Raw genomic sequence first — 19,404 nt, forward strand, 5'->3', positions numbered from 1 at the left:
AGCCGTTTGATTCCCAACATGGTCAGACACCACGTGTTAGAAAATAGGTGGAGGTAACCAGTAGCCACTATGCCTCACTAACTAGCATTTTAGCAGGTCCCACACACCGAATATGCACACACAGAGCACACAGTGATGCACATTTGTCGAGGCAGTCTCACGGTGCCCATTGTGACTGCTAAAGTTCCTTTTGGTCAAATCTAAATATGGTGACAGACCTGCATTGTATTTGATGTATTTGTGAGAGTTTTCACGTCTGTGTCCCTTTAAACCAAATCTAATACAGTTTTAAAGGCCAGTCTCAGTTCAAAAACAAAATTACAGGAGGGCTGAAAAATCCCAACTCTTCATTATCTCTCCCTTGTAACAGCTGCTCACCTTTTTACCATCAATCACTTTTCCCTGCTCACCTCCCACCTGCATTAGCAAAGGTCAGTGCAATCTCATCTCGTTAACCTCTCATTTCTAGAGGCCATCTTTTGTTTTCTTCCTCCCTGCATCGGCTTCTCCACCTTTCACCCTCCTCTTCCATCGTTTCAGACCTCATCTGCGGTCTAGTCCGGTGGGATCAGGCTTAGTTCTGACTCATTACCTGGAGCAGGTGATAGCCCCCACCCCCCAACTGACGGTGATTACTGGTGGCATTGCTGGCAGAGATCTCAGACACCAGGAGAGTTTATGGAAAGGCTGGCATTATTGGGTTGGAGGTAGATGTGTGGGAGATGTGTCGTCGTAAGTTGGCTTATATTGGCAGAGACACACTGATCACAGCAAATTGCTTGAGTTCTCCGGGTGGATGGTGAGGAAGATGACAGCTTGGATGAAATGAGGGTGGATGAAGACCGGCTGCATTCACAATTGGAGACAGATATCTGAAGCTCTATATTTTGGTTTTGCTTTTATGTGAAAAGAAATGAGAGACAGCAGAGATTCCATTTTAATTGTGTGAAATTGAATTTGGTATGATCATCACTCTGAATGGCTAAATTATAAAATGACTTCTGACAGTAATTTATATAAAAAAATAAGTGTCAAAGGCTCTGCTGAAATTTTAATTTCATTCATTTAAATTAAATCGTATTATTACTGAATTTTGCTTTTCTGTTTGCCAATTGAAATTCAGGTGTGTTCATTTAGGTTCATATAGTAGAAACAAAGAAGGCAAGAAGTTTGCTTCTAATGCATTTTGACTTAAAAGAAGGAGAAGTTCTCTCCACTTGAGACCTGTACTAGGAAGATGGATTTCTGCTTATCCAGGTAACTTAAAGGTCAACCCTGGGTTTTCAGTATTACGAAGGCCGGTCACTTCTTACTGGGGGGCTTTGCCGTGGTAACTTGCGCTGCAGATGTGATCCGCTCCGGAGCAGGTTATGTTCCAGATTGACAGTCAACAGATATGAGATCACCGTCTACTGACCAATCAGTTGTCCATAAAATAAAGTCACCAGTTAATCCATCAGATTCTCCCATATCTTAATGCCAGAACATTGATACTTGACTCTGATATTGATAATGTACTGTGCTTTTCCTGTTACACGCACTCACACCTACCACTCATTTCTGTGTAGCAGCAGTGTTGCTTTCAGTTATGTTCATAGTTTTATCGTTCTTTGTAAGATCAGCAACTCTCCTCCTAATAGAAATGGCTATCTTTGTGATTAGCCAGGTGGTGCTAGCAGGACCCCTTTCATGTGAACGCACTGGTAGCTGGATTGATAAAACCTGGGTTAACTTATCAAGTCGACCTTTGTGTGGCAAATAAAATGTGAAAAATATCATGGTTAAGCTGAACTTGTTTCATAGTAAAGAGCCACGAGGCTTGTATTTTTCCTCTAAGGTTGAATCACACTTTTGAATTGTTTCCTTCTTCATACAAACCCTCTCAACCAAGCTGCTAATATTACCTGGCCCAATATACCTGCCTGTACTGTGAAGCAAGTTTGACGTGGAAAGTCAGTCGTGGTTATTAACATTGTTAACCCAGGCTTTCTGCATCAGGATCTGAGCGTGCTCACTTAAAAGGGGGTCTGATTGATAGCCATCTATAAAGAATAAGTAATAAAAATGTAATGGCAAAAGGCAATGGCAGTGCTGCAGATAAGAGAGCAAGAGATCAATGGTGCAGGAGATCGATACCATGTGCATTCATATGTAAATGTATTGATTTTCTTTCCAGTGCAATCGCGCTGCTGGTTTTTAATTTCTAGTGTGACAGCTAAACTTTCCAGCACATTTAAACATTCAGGAAATCACTTTTTGGCCAGATCAAAGAGAAATTAATTTTACTCACGTAATGTTATTGGCGTTACATATGTTACAAATAGACTGAGCAGTTTCTATTCTATTAACAATATTTCCAACTCTAAGACATTGCAGCAGATTAGGATGAAGCACAAAAACTTTAAATTTCTGCAGAGCTTCACTAAATGCATATGAATCCCTGTAACTTCAGTGCACAGCTTCCTTCTGCTTTGTTTAATTAAGAGACTCTCTGAAAATGTGTTTTTAAATTGAAACTCTTAACATGCGCCAGACCAGGGTTACCATTAGTTGCTATGGTTACCTAACTAGGTTAAGAGAGCCACTTTTGTGACGCTGTTGAGATGTTTGGCCGTCACCATCTTGGTGTGTTGAAGCAAGATTTGACAAGAGAGGGGCAAGCCTGGCTGTGAAATCGTAATTATTGGTAATAAATCAATCTGACTTCATAATACACCCCTCTGGTGTATGGAAGAATCTTAGGTTGGCGTCATGGCGGCACAAATGTTGATATGATTTCAAATTCAGGTGACAAACAGTGCGCGAAATTTAACTTGGGATTAACATGCACATCGCATAAACGGCCCATCCAGTCCAAAGTGACCTTTTGTGCGTCTGTTTCGCATATTGTGTTTAGATTGAACAAAACAAGATACAGTATCGTGTTACATTAGGAGGGAAAATCTGAATTTTAAAGCCTTTCTCAGGTTAAAAATTGCTGTTTTGTAGCTGCAGGTGCTGCAACAAGATGGTGGTGATATGCAATCCACTCAGGAGTAATCCAATAATTTTTAACTGTTTTTATATGCAGTGAGATTTTACAACTGAATAGCAGTTCCTTAACAATTAAAATTACCTTTTAATTGAGCCTCAGGTAGGCACAGAAATTCTTAAAGTCAAACATGCTGTCTAATCCTACAGTATATGTTCTGTATATGATAAGAATTAGGTGGTGTTTTTTTAATATTTTATATACAGTTTAGCCAAGATTTGTCCTGAAACAATGAGCTTTATTATTCAATAAATTATCAAAACCTCTCTTTGATTAACCAGTCAACGTCCAGGGCACAGAAAACATGTGCACTTGAACATTTAACGCCCTATCACCTTAATGATCTAAATCTTTCATCTGCAGTGTGAATTCAGCCTTTGTCAGCCATTTTTCTGAAACCAATTCTCTGATCTTCCCTCTGCTTTTTCTTTTCCTTCTTTAGTCCTTTAACAATCAATCTGTCTCTTCTTTCTATCTGCCTTGAAGGTGAGTAGCCACTCAGAACCTTCATCCCAGTCCTTGAGCCTCCAGCAGCCCGCCCAACCTCCTCCGCCACCACCTCCTCCCCCACAACCCCAGTACGGTTTACCTGTCCCCGAGTCACGGGACAAGCAGCTCTGCTTCTCAGACTTTGAGGACCTCAGTGCTTCTTTCCGCAGCCTTTACAAGTGCGTCTTTGAGCAGTCCTTCTCACAGCAAGGTGGGTGGCAGCCCTCATTTTGTATGCGGATTAGTGTTTCTGCTCATGTGTACCTGTTCAACATCTATAATAACACATGTGTTCACAGGGAAATAAAGTAAACTTCTTTGTAAAGCTTCATGCACATAATTAACTGACAAGAGTAAGCTCCCCTTGAAATATGAACAGTTTAACTCTGGTTTCATAGCAGGCATTCCAGTATTAACCTCCACCACACACGACTCCTACTCTGCTGTGTTTTAATAAACAATCTGTTGTTCCGCATATCTGCATTTTACGGTTCGCTCAGTCAAACGAGTAAAGGCAATTAAGAGGAAGAATTCAGCAGAAGGAAGAGAAAAAAAAACTCAAACACATCTGTAGTCGAGCAGAGCAAAGGGTTCTGCAGCTTTGATAGCAGCTAATTAGATTGGTTTTAAAGTTTGCGAAGCATCTCGCTAATTGCTTCCTGAAGCTTTCAGGTCACTAGGCCTCCTCCCTCTTGGACACCCCACCATCGCACCACCCTCCTATCACCTTCTTTCTCGCTCACTTTTTACTCCTGATACACATCAACAAATGTTCTGTAACCAAGGAGATTGATACGCTCTGTTGACCCCCGCAAGCACCGCTTGGATTCACCCTCTGACAAGGTCCCCTTCAATTTGTGGTCAGGGTTGTACACAGAGAACAGATAAGACAATGAGAATATAGACTGGGGGGGGGGGGGTGAAACTACACAGAGATCTAAAAGGAAAATGAGGAAGAAAATGGATTTAGCGGATGCTTGAAAGGGTCTTTTAAGTGTGAGGCTCAGCAGGAAACGGTGTCAGTAGGCACTGTATTTGAGAATTTGAGTCACGATGACTCATCGAGACAGAGGAGCTCATCGGATCCACAGCAAGTCCAGGACCACACACCACATTACTGCGGACTCAGGCAGTGCCGCCATCATCAATTACAGGTTAAACTGAATCAAATATGAACCTTTTTAAAGAGTAAAGAATAAATCCACAGCTGGATCATTTTACAATCTGGCTTTCAAAAATATGCTGCGCTCTCCTTTTTGTCATATTAAAAACAGCCATGTCTGATAAATCTGAACACCTTTATTCTTCTCTTTAAACATACCTATACAGTAAGTGAGGAAGGAAAAACACAGCCATGTTAAAATCATAGTTAAAACCCTGAGCTTTGATTTCCTGATAAAGCAATGGGTATTTTCACAAAGCGTTGAATATACACACAGCGGAGGGAGTAAAGAAACTGGATTTAAAATACACTTCAGCGGTGCACTCATCAATTTTACTTAAGGTGTATTGGTCACAAAAAGTTCTGAAGAGATCTTGTAGTGATAACCACTGAAGCAAATAATAGAAAAGGTCAAAACGACCCTGAAGAAAACACTCATATGATAGATTTAAGAATAAATGTACCAATAGAAAGTTTCTGAAGAAGAGACGGCTATGTAAACATTCCACCTCACTTGATTGTTGAACATCGTAGCCTTTGTTTAAATGTCCTTGGAAGGATCTTTTACATTTAACTCAAGTACTCATGAAACCGGGAAGCGGACAACCAAGGTCCAGGTTTATGCCTGAAGAAAAGAAAACATCGCAGCATCATTTTAAAATTTAATAAAGTAGCAACCAACGTAAAGCTTCTACAGTATCGATGATGAAAAATGTGTGTCTGTGTGTGAGCAACAAGTCAGAGATTTTTATGGCAAACAGACAGGAGAGTCACTGGGCACAGGGGTGACATGGCCAGGCTGGCTCACCAAAACCTAAAACCCAAATCAGAAATCATGGGGATCATCTATCCTTGTTAACCCAAGCTTTCTGTTTCAGGCTGTGCGTGCTCTCATAAAAGGGTGTGTATGCAGCGTACTTAAGTCAGAGGCATTATCAGATGAATGGGTGTTAGAAATCTATAAAGAATATATAAAAATATTATGGCAGAACAGCACTGGTGCTGCAAATAAGGCAAGAGAGCAGCTGGCAGAAAATCGTTAATCTTGTGAATTCATAAGTGAATATATTTATTTTACCACCCAGTGCTGACATTTATGTCTAAAGTTACAACTACACACTAGAGGTGTGAAAGTTGATCCATTTAAGCATTTTAGGCTACTTAGTGCATTCACCTCTGACACTGTGCTACAGCCTAATGACAAAGATGTGGGAGATTGTTTCCAGATCAAAGTACAATATTCCTGCTGATAAATAGCCTCCACATAAACTAATCGGTTTTCTAATATGAGCTGCAATTCCAGCAGTGTAAAATCGACTTAGCAACAAATTGGGGCCAAGCATAAAAACACATTTATTAATTTTCTGTATCACCAGCTTAACGCGTGCAGTTCCTTTGCTGGTATTGCTAATGTACGGCTCAGCAGGTTGCATGTATACAATGTCTTCCTGCAACACAGAATCCATTGATATATATTTTTCTTTCCTTTTAAAGTTTCATGTGTCTTTCTTCCAAGCAGGTTTGATGAGTATGCCCAGTGACTCGAGTCAACAGCCCCGCACCGCCTGCTCCTACCAGCACTCTCCTGGTACAGGAAGCAGCAGCGGCCACCACCACCAACACAACCACGGCCAGACATCGCACCACCCTCACCACTCTCACGTCTCCCCTCACTCCACCCACAGTCAGCACCCGGCGCACGGTCAGCATCAGCAGCACTCTGGTCATTCTCAGCAGCACTCATCTCTCTCCCACCAGCAGAGTCACACTGTGCAGACCTGCCCCACAACAGGTGAGAACAGCCAAAAGGCAGCATGTGTAGGATTTGAATATTTTAGGTGTCGCCTACTGGTTCACGATATCAGGAAAAACATGGGCAGACAGTAATGACTTTGTAACAGTGATTGAATAATAATATGTCAATCAAAATAATAATAATTAAAAAAATACGGCGGTGTGCACTGAACATATCAAGACTTTAAATTTGAATGCAAAAGCTTTCTTTGAATGATAACATGAATGTTCACCAACAAAGCTATATGGGAGTCCCCTTAGTTGTAGTTAATTGCTCTAGGAGAGAGGTTACAAAGGCACAGATACTCATCTTTGAGGTGAATGGCAATTCATGTACTTTAAAACCCTTATCGGTAATTACTATAATTAGTTTAAAAAATTGTCCCTCTCATCAAATAATTCAGTCAATTCTGAACAAATCTGCTTAGAAATCACAGACAAAAGGCTCTTTATCTCCCAGTTACATCAGCATCCAGTGAGATTTGTACAGACATAGAGTACACTGCAAACAGGAACTGCTTATATCATATACTTAATATACTTTCTGAAATATGAGGAGCACTCATCTTATGATCTGCAGTAAATGGCCCAGGGTGGATTCAAACCCAGGCCTCTGCAGTGGCCTTTTGGCATATGGGTTGCCTGCTCAAACATGTGAGCTATACCAGCATTGAGAATAACCAGACTTCTTCTGGTCTGGTACAGCAAATAGTTATATTACACCAACTGTGAACCTCCAGCACCGCCTCAAACCTAAACTGGATAAGAAAGTGGATGAATGGATGGACATAAAGAAATAATGAAATTGTTTGCTTATAATTTGAAAATGAATTTGAAATGTGTGCAACAATGAAAAAGCAAAGTTAGAAAATTTTCTTTTTAACTAGCGTGACTGTGACTGACTAGCAGGTGGGGAGATCTCCTTCACAGTTAAAATGACAAAATTATGAAAATATAGTCTGCTGTCCCTTCCAATCTGATGTAAATATAGAAATACAACATTATGAGACGATCTTCTATAACCAGGACTTTCAATTTGGAAGCTCCGATGCCCAAAGTCTCCCATTTCTCTTCTTTTCTAATTCTTTTGAAAGGACCATACAAAGTCTAAGGTCTAAGTCTCCACATATATACACTATATTCCCAAAAGCATTCACTCACCCATCCATATCATTGATTTTAGGTGTTCCAATCACTTCCATGGTCACAGGTGTATCAAACCAAGCACCTAGGCATGCAGACTGCTTCTACAAACATTTGTGAAAATTGTAGAAGCAATTCACTGCTCTCAGGAGCTCAGTGAATTCCAGCGTGGTACCGTGATAGAAGTCCAGTCATGAAATTTCCTCTATACTAAATATTCCACAGTCAACTGTTAGTGGTATTATAACAAAGTGGAAGCATTTGGGAATGACAGCAACTCAGCCACGAAGTGGCAGGCCATGTAAAATCACAGAGGGGCTCAGCAGATGTTGAGGCTTATAGTGTGCAGAGGTTACCAACTTTCTGCAGAGTCAATTGCTACAGACATCCAAACTTCATGTGGCCTTCAGATTAGCTCGAGAACAGCGCACAGAGAGCTTCATTGAACAGGTTTCCATGGCCGAGCAGCTGCATCGAAAGCCACGAAGTGTACATCACCAAGTGTAATGTAAAGCGTTGGATGCAGTGGTGTAAATTACACCACCACTGGACTTTAGAGCAGTGGAGACATGTGCTCTGGAGTGACGAATCACGCTTCTCCATCTAGCAATCTGATGGATGAGTTTGGGTTTGGCGGTTGCCAGGTGAACGGTACTTGTCTGACTGCATTGTACCAAGTGTAAAGTTTGGTGGAGGGGGGATTATGGTGTGGGGTTGTTTTTCACGAGCTGGGCTCAGCCACTTAATTCACTTGAAAGGTACTCTTCATGCTTCAGCATACCAAGACATTTTGGAGAATTTCATGCTCCCAACTTTGTGGGAACACTTTGGGAACACACTGTTCCAACATGACTGCACACCAGTGCACAAAGCAAGGACACTGACTGGCCTGCTTAGAGTCCTGACCTCAATCTGATAGAACATCTTTGGGATGAATTAGAGCAGAGACTGTGAGCCGGGTCTTCTTGTCCAACATCAGTGTCTGACCTCACAAATGCACTTCTGGAAGAATGGTCAAAAATTCCCATAAACACTCCTAAATCTTGTGGAAAACCTTCCCAGAAGAGTTGAAGCTGTTATAGCTGCAAAGGATGTACCAGCATCGTATTAAACCCTATGGATTAAGAATGGGATGTCCTCAAGTTCATATGTGTGTGAAGGCAGAGCAAATACTTCTTGCACTATAGTGTAGATGCAGTACAGCAGCAAACAGTGATTCAACATCTCGATTTCCAAGGCCACATTGGTGTAAATGCAGTTCACCTAACGCATCCGAATAGCACGTCTCTGTACGCAGTCATTGGATTCATATTGTATTCTTTCCTCTATAAGGTCCCAGAGTGTTTGATTTTATGAGGCTGGGCTGATACAAACAGGCTTCTCCAAAGCTTCACGAGGCTTTTCCTACTCATATTCCCAGTCTTTGCTTTTTTCTCTTCTGTGTTTCTGCAAGAGAGCTCTCAGGCCAATGGAAAAGCCTATTTAGACATTATTTATCTAGGTTAGTATTCCCCACAACCAAGCTAAGGATGAATGAAAGCAACCCCTCTGTCTTTGATCCACGGCCTGAGAATGTATTGTTGTTTGGTTTGTGGTGGTGAAGGCGCTGAAAAGAATCCTCCTCTTTCTTTTTCCTCACAAGCAATGCTATGCCTGGATGTTTGTGTGTGTGTGTGTGTGTGTGTGTGTGTGTGTGTGTGTGTGTGTGTGTGTGTGTGTGTGTGTGTGTGTGTGTGTGTGTGTGTGTGTGTGTGTGTGTGTGTAAACTCATACCACCTTGTGGCTGTTTGCAGAACTTGGAGTGAGACAGATCTTTCTAAAGTGAATTAGTTGACCAGTTTTGGATCATTTAACAATGTTAAGTCATTCAGTATCACTGCAGCATTAAGTTTAATTCTGAAACAGAAAATCAGTGATAACTAATGTTGTTAATTGACAAATCATTAAAGTCAAGGATGTCAAAGATCATCTGGTTTCAGCTCCTCAAATATGAGATTTTTGTATCGTTGTGGGAAGTTTTGGAACAAATGCACAGTTTAAAACCATGCAAAGAGACCAAATATGGTCTCTTTGCATGTTTTATTCAATAAAATACTGAATACAGTTTGACGCAGCACAATAAAAAAAGTTTATCAAACTTGGATTGAAAAGAAAAGCAAACAAGTAAACGGTATTCCAACCCTGCAATAAAGTCAGTCCACGGTGCCCGGGTGGATTAGTGGTGAAACCGACGACCACATACACATGCTGTGTTGCGGGGTGAGTGGCATGGTTTCGAGTCCTGGCCTGTCGCCAGTTTGTCCACATGTCTTCCCCTGTATCTTTCCCCCATTTCCTGTCTCCTTCCACTACTGATAAAAGCCGCTGTGGCCTAAAAATGTAAAAAAATAAATAAATAAAGTCAGTCCAGATTGTTGGGTCAGTATTTAGACCCCCTGTTGCTTAGTGGGAAAACAAATGCTTTAGTTTCTGCTGCAATGCCTTTTGCAACATTTGAGAATATGTTTGTTTAAAGAGGTGTGTGTGTGTGTGTGTGTCTGTCTGTCTGTCTGTCTGTCTTTTATATGTGCTGTCCGCCAGGCATGTCGTCAGACTGGTACCCCAACCTGGACTGGCTGAAGGAGAGCTGCCGCATCGCTACCAGCTACAACTGGGCTGACGTAGACCTCTCTCCATTCCAAGGTAGCACAAATACACATAAACACACAACTGTCATCGCTGTGGAAAAATGAAATGAACATTGATAAAGCTGTCTAGCACAGCCTGCCTAAACACAGAGAAAATTGATAAAATGCGTATGATGTCGATCAGTTGCTTTGATTAAACCATTATGATTCCTCTCTGTGCTTTCATATACACTCGCCCTTGAGGCTCAGTATTATAATATCCAGTGTGGTAATAGTACTGCCCTAATAAAACTCATTATCCTGCATCTGAGAGGTTGCCACTCTTATTCTCACACACACACACACACACGCACAGACACACACAAGCTGTCTCGCTCCCCTCCAATTGTATGATGTGAATAATCCAATTAGGTCTCGGCTCAGTAACAGCCTCTTATCACGGTCAGCGCACAAAGCCGGCAACATCCACACACGATTGATGACGACGGCTGGTCCTGTAACACACGGGCTGCTGCTGTCTCTCTTTCTCTCTACTTCTGCGACGCTTGACCTCCCTCACAACACCGTAATGCCATCCTCCACCGTCTCTGGCTCATCTCCAAACAGCAGGGACTGATCCCCTCGTCTCCGTCAACGCCAAACGCGAGCCATATAAATGTGTTTTTGGGAAAAATACCAGACTGCAAGTTTAATAAATGGAAACTTGAGCATGTTTTATTTTGGAGGGAATAAATGCTATAGGAGGTGATTTCAGTTCACCGTCTTCTGCATTGTTTTAAATGTGAACAGGCATCCTGTCAGAACAAAGATGGTTTGTAGGTTCAATGTTTTGAAACTTATGGTGACAGTAAACCATAGTGAGATTCTTTCTCTGGATGTGTCCTCACAGTGATGGATGATACATAATTTATTTCTTATTCAACTTGTGATTTGCTGACGCCGGCAAGAAGAAGTTCTACAAAGATGTCTGGAAATAGGCATGTAAGAGTGATAAAGACTGTTTTTCTAATGTAAAGAAAATGTCATATAAATATGGTAAAGATTAATATATTGCAGACATAAAACGATGATTTTGCCATAATATTTAGCATTTAGAATGGCAGATATTGAGGTGAAAATGACAAAAAATTATTTATATGCTACAATTTTTGATTTTGCAAAAGTTTTTTTTTTTTTTTTTTTTTTTGGAGCTACTGAAGAGGACAAAATAGTAAAATCATTGAGGAAACAAACTGAAACAGCTGAATATTTTATTGAACTAATTAGTGACTCTAAAGGAAATTGTAAATTATTTTGTGGCCAGAAATGTTGGTGTGAGGTCAAAAAAAAAAGCTTACAATCCTGCAAATATTGAATTTCCTATTTTCAGAATTAAAACAATCCACAGTGATTAAATAATTAAACAATAAAACTCCAAGGATGTCTGTGATACCCGTACAAGAATTTTCATAAAACTGACATAAGGCAGGCAGTTAAATCATCTGATGAAGCTATTAAAAATAAACTTGTATTTTCCCCCAGCAGTGACCTAGCAGTGATTGGATCCCATCAATATCCTCCCAGTAGCTTCCATATTCATTTATCATTGTTAGTCAATAGAAATTTTAAATAATATATTTGGTGAAAATCAAAGGTTAAAGTTGTGGACAGAGCAGAGTTTTCAGATTTTAAGAAGGCATCTGATATAATTGTAATAATTTACTTTTAAAGCTATAAATTTAATTCATCTGTCAGTCCACACTATACAATGTAAACAATATAATAAAGAGTTTAGAGAGTAAAGACTTGTTGGTAAGTGTTCTTCATTTTAGTTCCTCAGGGGGAATTATTTAGGGGAACAGTATAGTAGTTGGTATGTATATGAGGTGGGGAAAAAAATCAGACTACGATGACTCGTAGCACAGTGGAATCCCAGGTGGAGTGGAGCTGAAGACGGAGGCTTGGATGGGGCTCTGAGTGACCAGGGTGACACAGAGATGGGGAGGAGGAGGGCTGCATGAATGAAAGTCTGAAAGGGAGCAGTGAGCATTGAACTACGCAAGTGGATGCTGATTGGCTCAGAGGATGAGGGCAAGAAGATGATTGGACTAGAGCGGTGATGTCAGCATTAAGTTTGACAGCGTGGGAAAGTGGAAGTGATGTAAACGATAGACTAGCATCTGAACACCTGGGAAAGCAGCAGATGAGTGATTACAGGTCATTGAACTTATGCATAAGCTTCATAATGGGCACAAGTCTGTTTTTACTAATGTTAAATTTGATCTGAATGTTTTTATCAGTAGTAGGCAGCAGTTGTTTCCATTTGCTGCACATGCTATGACTGTTTTTCCTCCAGGTGAAAACATCTGCTCATAAACAAATTCCTAAAGAATTAGATAAAAAGGCAAAGGGGATTACAGTACATCAATGTACTTTGATGAACAGTGATGTATGGCTGATGTTTAAAATGATTCATCACATACTTTGAGGATACCAGATCTCTCTTGGCAGTGGAAGTGCTGCTAGGAAAAGAGCATCTACCAGAGAACGACAATGTTTGGTCTGCATTCTGAGTGAAGTAGTGAGGAAATGGAATATTTGTACGCACAGATATTAGACTCAGATTCGCCATGTTTAAAACAATTCTCAGACATCAGTGGTGGCCTTGTCTCTTCTATATTTAGCATATTATTTAATTTCTAAGTTTGCATTTATGGCCTTTTAGATATTGTGCTCTTATATCGCTTTTTTTTTTGGTACTTTCTGTATTTTTGTCTATCTGCCAGGGACAACAGATGCAAGTTAGCAGCTAGGTAACTCATGCATTAATTTTATAATTGTGTGCTGTCCTTGTTTTAAAAAAAACAAAAAAACAACAAAATAAAGTACATCAAATGATGTCACAGCTTGAAACCATAAAAGCTCTGCAGCGGGGCGGTCACGGCACTTTGCTTCCTCTCTCTGTCAGGTCTAAAGGAGAGCATGCGGCAGGCGGAGCTCAGCAACTGGTCTCTTGATGCTGCCCAGATGGCCGACCTGTGTTCCTCCATTAACCAGTTCTTCATGGCCACGGGGGTCATTCCCCCTCAGGGCGCCACCCACCCGCAACCTCAGGTCCAACACTCAGCACCGCCGTCTGCGCCGCAACACCCGGCTCAGCCACACGGGGCCATGCATCCAAAGCCCAGCCATCACAATCAGCACGGGCAACACAACCCACATAATCAACACATCAGCACAGGTCAGTCTGCTGGGCCAAGGATCCTATACTATAAGGATAACACAGTATATTAGATTGTTGTATATGAGGCCAGAGTCTGAAATTTCTGCCAGCAACCACCTTCGAGCTACAACATAATGGGGAAACAAGTCAGCTGCTTTTTATCTGCACTGGGCTTTACACACAGTACTCTGGATATTCTTTGTTATTAATATTGAGTATTTAATTATTAAACTGCAGTATACAAAAAAAAATACCCCATCAAAATAAAAGTCCAGCATTTACTTTTATCTGATGAATCCACTTGTGTGTCAGAAGAAAAAAATAGAGGGTGGTAAGATTTTATCTCCAGCTGTGAGTGTGTTTAGTGTTTTAGGTCATTTGGAGGAGACATTGAAAGTAGGAGTGTAGTTAAGGGAAAAAGACAAATGATAGAAGGTAGGAGAAAAGATAAAAAGTTAAATGTTAACTTAATGTGATGTATGGAAGCCATGTTTGTGGAAATTTTACCTTGTGAATGGACCAGAATTTGGAGCATTTCTGCTTTTAGTTGATGGGATAGAAGCTGGAGCTCAGGCCATGCAGCTGACTTACAGTCTCTCTGCTCACTGTGTCATTGTTGGCTCATTGTATGTTTATAGCGAAATTATGGATGCTGTCAGTTTAATGGCAACTGAAGTAAAGATATGAAGATGAGGGAATATTTCACCAGAGGGAAATCCACTGAGTGGCAGCAGAATCTATTGGATTTCTGTGGCTTAGCATAAAATGACAATAAAATTGTGTGTGCCCATGATAACAGCTTGTGTTCTGCAAAGACGAGCAGTGTGAAAGCCGGGATACTAATCTGACAGTTAGTCATTGCCCTTTTGTCTATTCTCCCACAGGGAACATGTACATGGACTCGAGACAAAACATTTCTTCTCTGATGGGCCCACCAGGATACCCTCACATGCCTCCCATGAGCAACACTGCTCCTACCATGACAGGTGACTCTTCCATCGCTGTCTTAACAGGTCAGGAGGAACCTGGAGAAATGCAGGGTCTATATGCAGGCTTACACAGAGGCAGGTGTGCGAGCCAGAGAGAGGAAATGTTGGCAGTAGCACCCTTTAAACTGGATAACACATTTCAAAATGATTATATATGCAAGGTTGTGAAAGCCTGGATTAGAGCATCAACAAAAACACTTAAAATTAAATGGAGCACTCCAGCAACTTAGTGTTTCTCTTCATAAAGTTGGGAGACTGATTTGTAGTCCCAATAGTTTCCTCAAAATCCCAAAACACTGGGTCGACTTTCTGTAACTGAAGTGCTGTTATTTAAATTATTTTATCAACCTGATTTCACAGACTTATTACTACTAACTATGGCCAGTGAACTGATCATCATGCATATACGCTCACCAGCCACTTTATTAGGTACACCTGTTCAGCTGCACGTTAATGCAAATATTTGATCGGGAAATCACATGGCAGCAACTCGCATCTGCATTTAAGCATGCAGACGTGGTCACGATGACCTGCTGAAGTTCAAACCGAGCAGCAGAATGGAGAAGAAAAGTGGTGGTTGTCGGTGCCAGATGGGCTCATCTGAATATTTCAGAAACTGTGGATGAACTGGGATTTTCCCAGACAACCATCTTTAGGATTTACAGAGGATGGACCAGTAAGAGAAAATATCCAGTGAGTGGCAGTTCTCTGGTTGTCTTGGTGATGCCAGAGGTCAGAGGAGAATGGCCAGAGTGCTTTGAGCTGATTGGAAGGTAATAGTACGTCAGAAAACCACTCGTTGCAACCAAGTTATGCAGAAGAGCATCTCTGTATGTACAACATGTGGAAATTTGGAGCAGATGGGCTTCAGGAGCAGAAGACCATACTGGATGCCGCTCCTACACTTTGCATAGGCTCACCAAAATTGGACACTAAAAGACAGAAAAACATTACCTGGTTTAATGAGTTTTGATTTCTGCTGCAGCATGCAGGTGGTAGGATCAGAATTTGACATAAACAACCTGAAAGCATGGATCCATCCTGCCTTGCATCAATGGTTCAGGCTGGTGGTGGTGGAGGGGTATATCTTCTTGTCCCCTTAGGAAAATCTGAGCATTGTTTAAATACCACAGCCTATCTGAGTATTGCTGTGACCATTCCCATCCCTTTATTACCACAATCTACCGATCTTCTGATTGCTGGTTCCAGAAGGAGAAACACCATCATTGCAAACTGATTTCTTGAACCTGATAAGTTCACTGTATATTTGAATACAGTGAACTTATCAGGTTCAAGAAATCAGCAACTCTGTGATGCTGATGTGTAAATTTGGACCAAAATCTCTGACGAATGTTTCCAGCACCTTTTTGAATCTTGTACATGAAGAATTAATGAAGTTCTGGAGGCAAAAGGAGGTCTAACACATGACTAGTCTGGTGTACCAAACAAAGTGGCCAATAAGTGGGGTCAGCTTCTTCATATCTTCACCCCAATAAAAAAAAATTGTATAAATTTTCTTTAATTTCTAAAAAAAAAAAAATTCAGGTGATTTGTATGGTGCATTTGTAGCTCAGAATATTGTTCTAAAGATACATAATAATGCAGCACAGTATGTAGTAATATTGCCAAACACTGACAAATGTCATCATAAAATTGCATCAACACCTCTTTGATACATTAATTTTATAATCTTCCTAAGATACAGTGGTTTTTATAATATCCAGTGTGCATTTTAATTTCAAAATAACCATTAAAACTCACTACAGTGACTCACTAACATGAGTCACCATGTCATTATCACCTGTTATTTAGTGCACTATATGTGGATGAGAACGTAAGACATGATGTAATGTATTGACAGTAAATGTTACTGTTTTTAACTTTGTGGGTTTTGCTAAAACCCTCAGCTTTATCAGGAGGGAGATCATCTTTATTTTAGACTATTTTTAGTTCTTTGTCCTACTCGCATGTTTAAAAATAAATAATTCAGGTGTAATTATCATCTTTTTATACGTCCAGGTCATCACAGCCAGCTGAGCCAGCAGCAGCAACAACAACACACGCTGCCTCCGGGACACTTTCAGGTGAGACGCATGCTCGCCGCTGACGACATCCACGATGACTTTGACTGGGACTCCATTGTCTAGACTGAGCTGTCAGTCCTAGAGCGCGATGAAGGAAAAGACTTAAAAATGGGAAGGAGACACAGGCGACGTGTGACGGTAGTGACATAAGGTATGAAACTGGCTGACCTGCTCCTTTCACCTGTGTGGAGAAACAGAAGACAATCCAACAGAAAACAAAATGGAAAGTAATTTTTCTAAACACACTGGCCTTTTTTTTTCTGATAGAAGTGGCCGCCAAATCTAAAGACAATCATGAAAAAATAAGGACGGGATAGTCTGAGACTGTGTTGGATGAAGCAGAGATGTAAACACATTTCGTCCGGAGCAACAGACCTCCGAATCTCTCTCTGAATTGTCTCTTGTTGTGTCCCCGATTGCCAACAGGGTTACAAGTCACCAAAGTGTCGTCAGTTCTTCTTTTAAATTGTTTGTTTTTTCTTAAATGTGCATCCTGCTATCCAGCTTGTGTCCCATATCTACAAAGTCTCCCTGCCTGTGACTGAAATGAACAGAAACAATGTAGTCTTCAGTTTCTTTTGCAGATGCTGAGCAAATGCAGACATGTCATCTGTTCTTCACTCTAGCATTTCTTTGGTCGCTGTTACTTCACATAACCTGGTTAGAAGGATAATTTGGGGGAAAAACAGTAACGTTTCAAACTAAATCATGAGTTGCGGCGCCACCTGCTGGTTAAAACAGGTATCATTTTGCTTCATTTCAACAAAAGATCTATGTATCACAATTTGTTCCTCCTTGATCTTTGTGCTGTCACACAGGACACCAGATCTAAACTTATTCTGCCCATTTTATTGCTAAAATGTCATCATTATGTGCTTGCAACAGCAGGTTAGTGTGTCATGTTCTCAGGGTGTTATGTCCACATATATCTTCACATATCTGCCCTTTACATCTCTTAGACGTGAGGTTAACTGTGTGTTGTATAGTGCTGTCAGTGTGTTCAAATCCTGTTGGCTAAACGTTAGCGTCCCCAGGACTCTGGTCAAAAGAATAAAAGTCTTCATTGTAAGGCTGCAATAAGCTGAGTGGCATAATGAGCTTATTCGCAGCGCCAATAAACGTCAAAAAAAGAAAATTCGACAGTTAGAGTGACTTATCAACACCAGTTTAATATAGTTTTCCAAGATAAAACCGAAATTTTGGCAAAAGCGCACATCGTTTACGGCCGTGCAGATAAAGTCGGTCCTGATTTCAAGATGCTTCATTTAGGGAAAGGCGGGCAGTTTTTGCACAACACCGAGCTTAGAAAGCATCTAGTGTAAAATAAATGATAACCGGGAGATTTTTATTATTGGAGAAAATGACATCAGCAAGAGAGTAAAGACCAAACAAGATGCTCGACATTGTTTTTTTGTTTTTTTTCACTGTGATGTTAATTTTGTGTGTGTACAGGTGTGTATAGTCCTCTCTGGTTTCCTTTAGCATACAGCTTTATATGGCTCCAAAAAAAAAAAAAGAGAAACAAGTGAATTTCTTTGTGCTTCTTTGTACACTGATGGGTCTCTTATTTTCCACCTTGAGACCTTGAAGTGCTTTTTTCTTTTTAAAAATTTTTTAAAATCTTTTTCTTTTTTTTTTTTTCTTTTTTTTGCTTTGGAAGATCTCAGTGATTGTTCAGGTGGTCAAAACAAGGTAATGTTAAATTTAAAAAAAGAAGAAAAATACTCTTTATTATTACCATTAAATGCTGTATTACCGTGACCAGCATATATATATATATATCTTCTGTGTTTGCGTGTAATTGTCCTTGTAAATAACAGTATGTTACTTCTCTGTTTGCCCTGGAAAAATGCAGACTGATTATATAGAAGAAAAAAAAAAAAGGAAATGGCAAATGGAGACAGTATTTTGTTATTTCTCTTCCAGGAGAAACATTATGTATATAGCTTCATTATAATGTAAATAGGTGATTTAAAAGAAAAATGACTGGCATTTTGTGTGTCATAAGTAATCTGTGTATGTACGGCGGTTCAGCAGTTAAATCTGTTTCAGTGTTTATTAAAATGTCATTGACCATTTTTACTCCGCTAACCTCGCATCTGCTGCTGTTATTTTATCAGCTGTTTGCATGTTTGAAATCTCATAAAAACCTGAAATGATGCTGCGCAGGTTTGCTGTGTTATGCGAGACTCTTTTGGAATATGTGGAAGTACAGGTGACAGCGAAAACTTTTAGTTTTAGTTTTTGCCGTTGTGCTGTTTTGGCCCTCACAGCTTGCTGTCCAACAGGTGTCAGCCTAGTGCCAGGCAGCAGTTTATTTGCACTCTTCTGCATGTAAACTCTGCAGACCACCCATGCCCACCTCCGACACAGTGTCACACAATGTTCTAACTGTATTTACGGCCTCTTTTCATTGGCAAACGGTCCAATAAGCTCTCTCTTCCCACTGTCTATCAGCCACACACATACACTGCTGCTTTCTTTTTGAGTTTTGGGAGAAAAACATAACCTTTTAGAGGATCAGTAGAAATGCATTCCAGCTGTTTGCTCATATTTGCTTAAATGCTGTTACAGAATTTGGCAGGTAACATCTAGTGAAGTTCTGTTCTGTACCAGAAAGATTTGGCTCCTAACTCCGTGATTAAGGAACGTTCGAGACAAGTAAAGCCTCTGTTCATATCTTCCTTCCATTCATTCAGAACACGCGAAAAGTTTGTCTAATTGCAAAAGACGACCAGTCGTAGTTTAACCTGTCTTGTCTAGATAAATAAGTCAACTCTGTTTTATCTGTGTGACCAAGTGTGTGTTTGCGTGTGTGAGCGTGTGCATGCTGCTGATATAGCAGGGTTTGCAAACAGGAGTACTGTTCTGGCTGTGCACCAA

The 19,404-nt window shown here is 40.5% G+C and overlaps 1 protein-coding gene across 2 annotated transcripts in view; it reads left to right on the forward strand.

The window, feature by feature from the left end:
• Window positions 1-18,576, forward strand: part of LOC115782450 (forkhead box protein J3-like) — a 68,668-nt gene extending 50,092 nt beyond the window's left edge. For both annotated transcript variants that reach the window (XM_030732621.1, XM_030732622.1), the window contains 6 exons: window positions 3,518-3,731; window positions 6,202-6,474; window positions 10,200-10,301; window positions 13,194-13,466; window positions 14,333-14,434; window positions 16,457-18,576. In XM_030732621.1, coding sequence (XP_030588481.1) covers window positions 3,518-3,731; window positions 6,202-6,474; window positions 10,200-10,301; window positions 13,194-13,466; window positions 14,333-14,434; window positions 16,457-16,584 — 1,092 coding nt within the window. In that variant the 3' untranslated portion in view covers window positions 16,585-18,576. The remainder of the gene's footprint in view (window positions 1-3,517; window positions 3,732-6,201; window positions 6,475-10,199; window positions 10,302-13,193; window positions 13,467-14,332; window positions 14,435-16,456) is intronic.
• The last annotated feature ends 828 nt before the right edge of the window (window positions 18,577-19,404 follow it).

This window comes from Archocentrus centrarchus, chromosome 7 (genome assembly GCF_007364275.1).
Source record: "Archocentrus centrarchus isolate MPI-CPG fArcCen1 chromosome 7, fArcCen1, whole genome shotgun sequence".
In the NCBI taxonomy this organism is placed as follows: domain Eukaryota; kingdom Metazoa; phylum Chordata; class Actinopteri; order Cichliformes; family Cichlidae; genus Archocentrus; species Archocentrus centrarchus.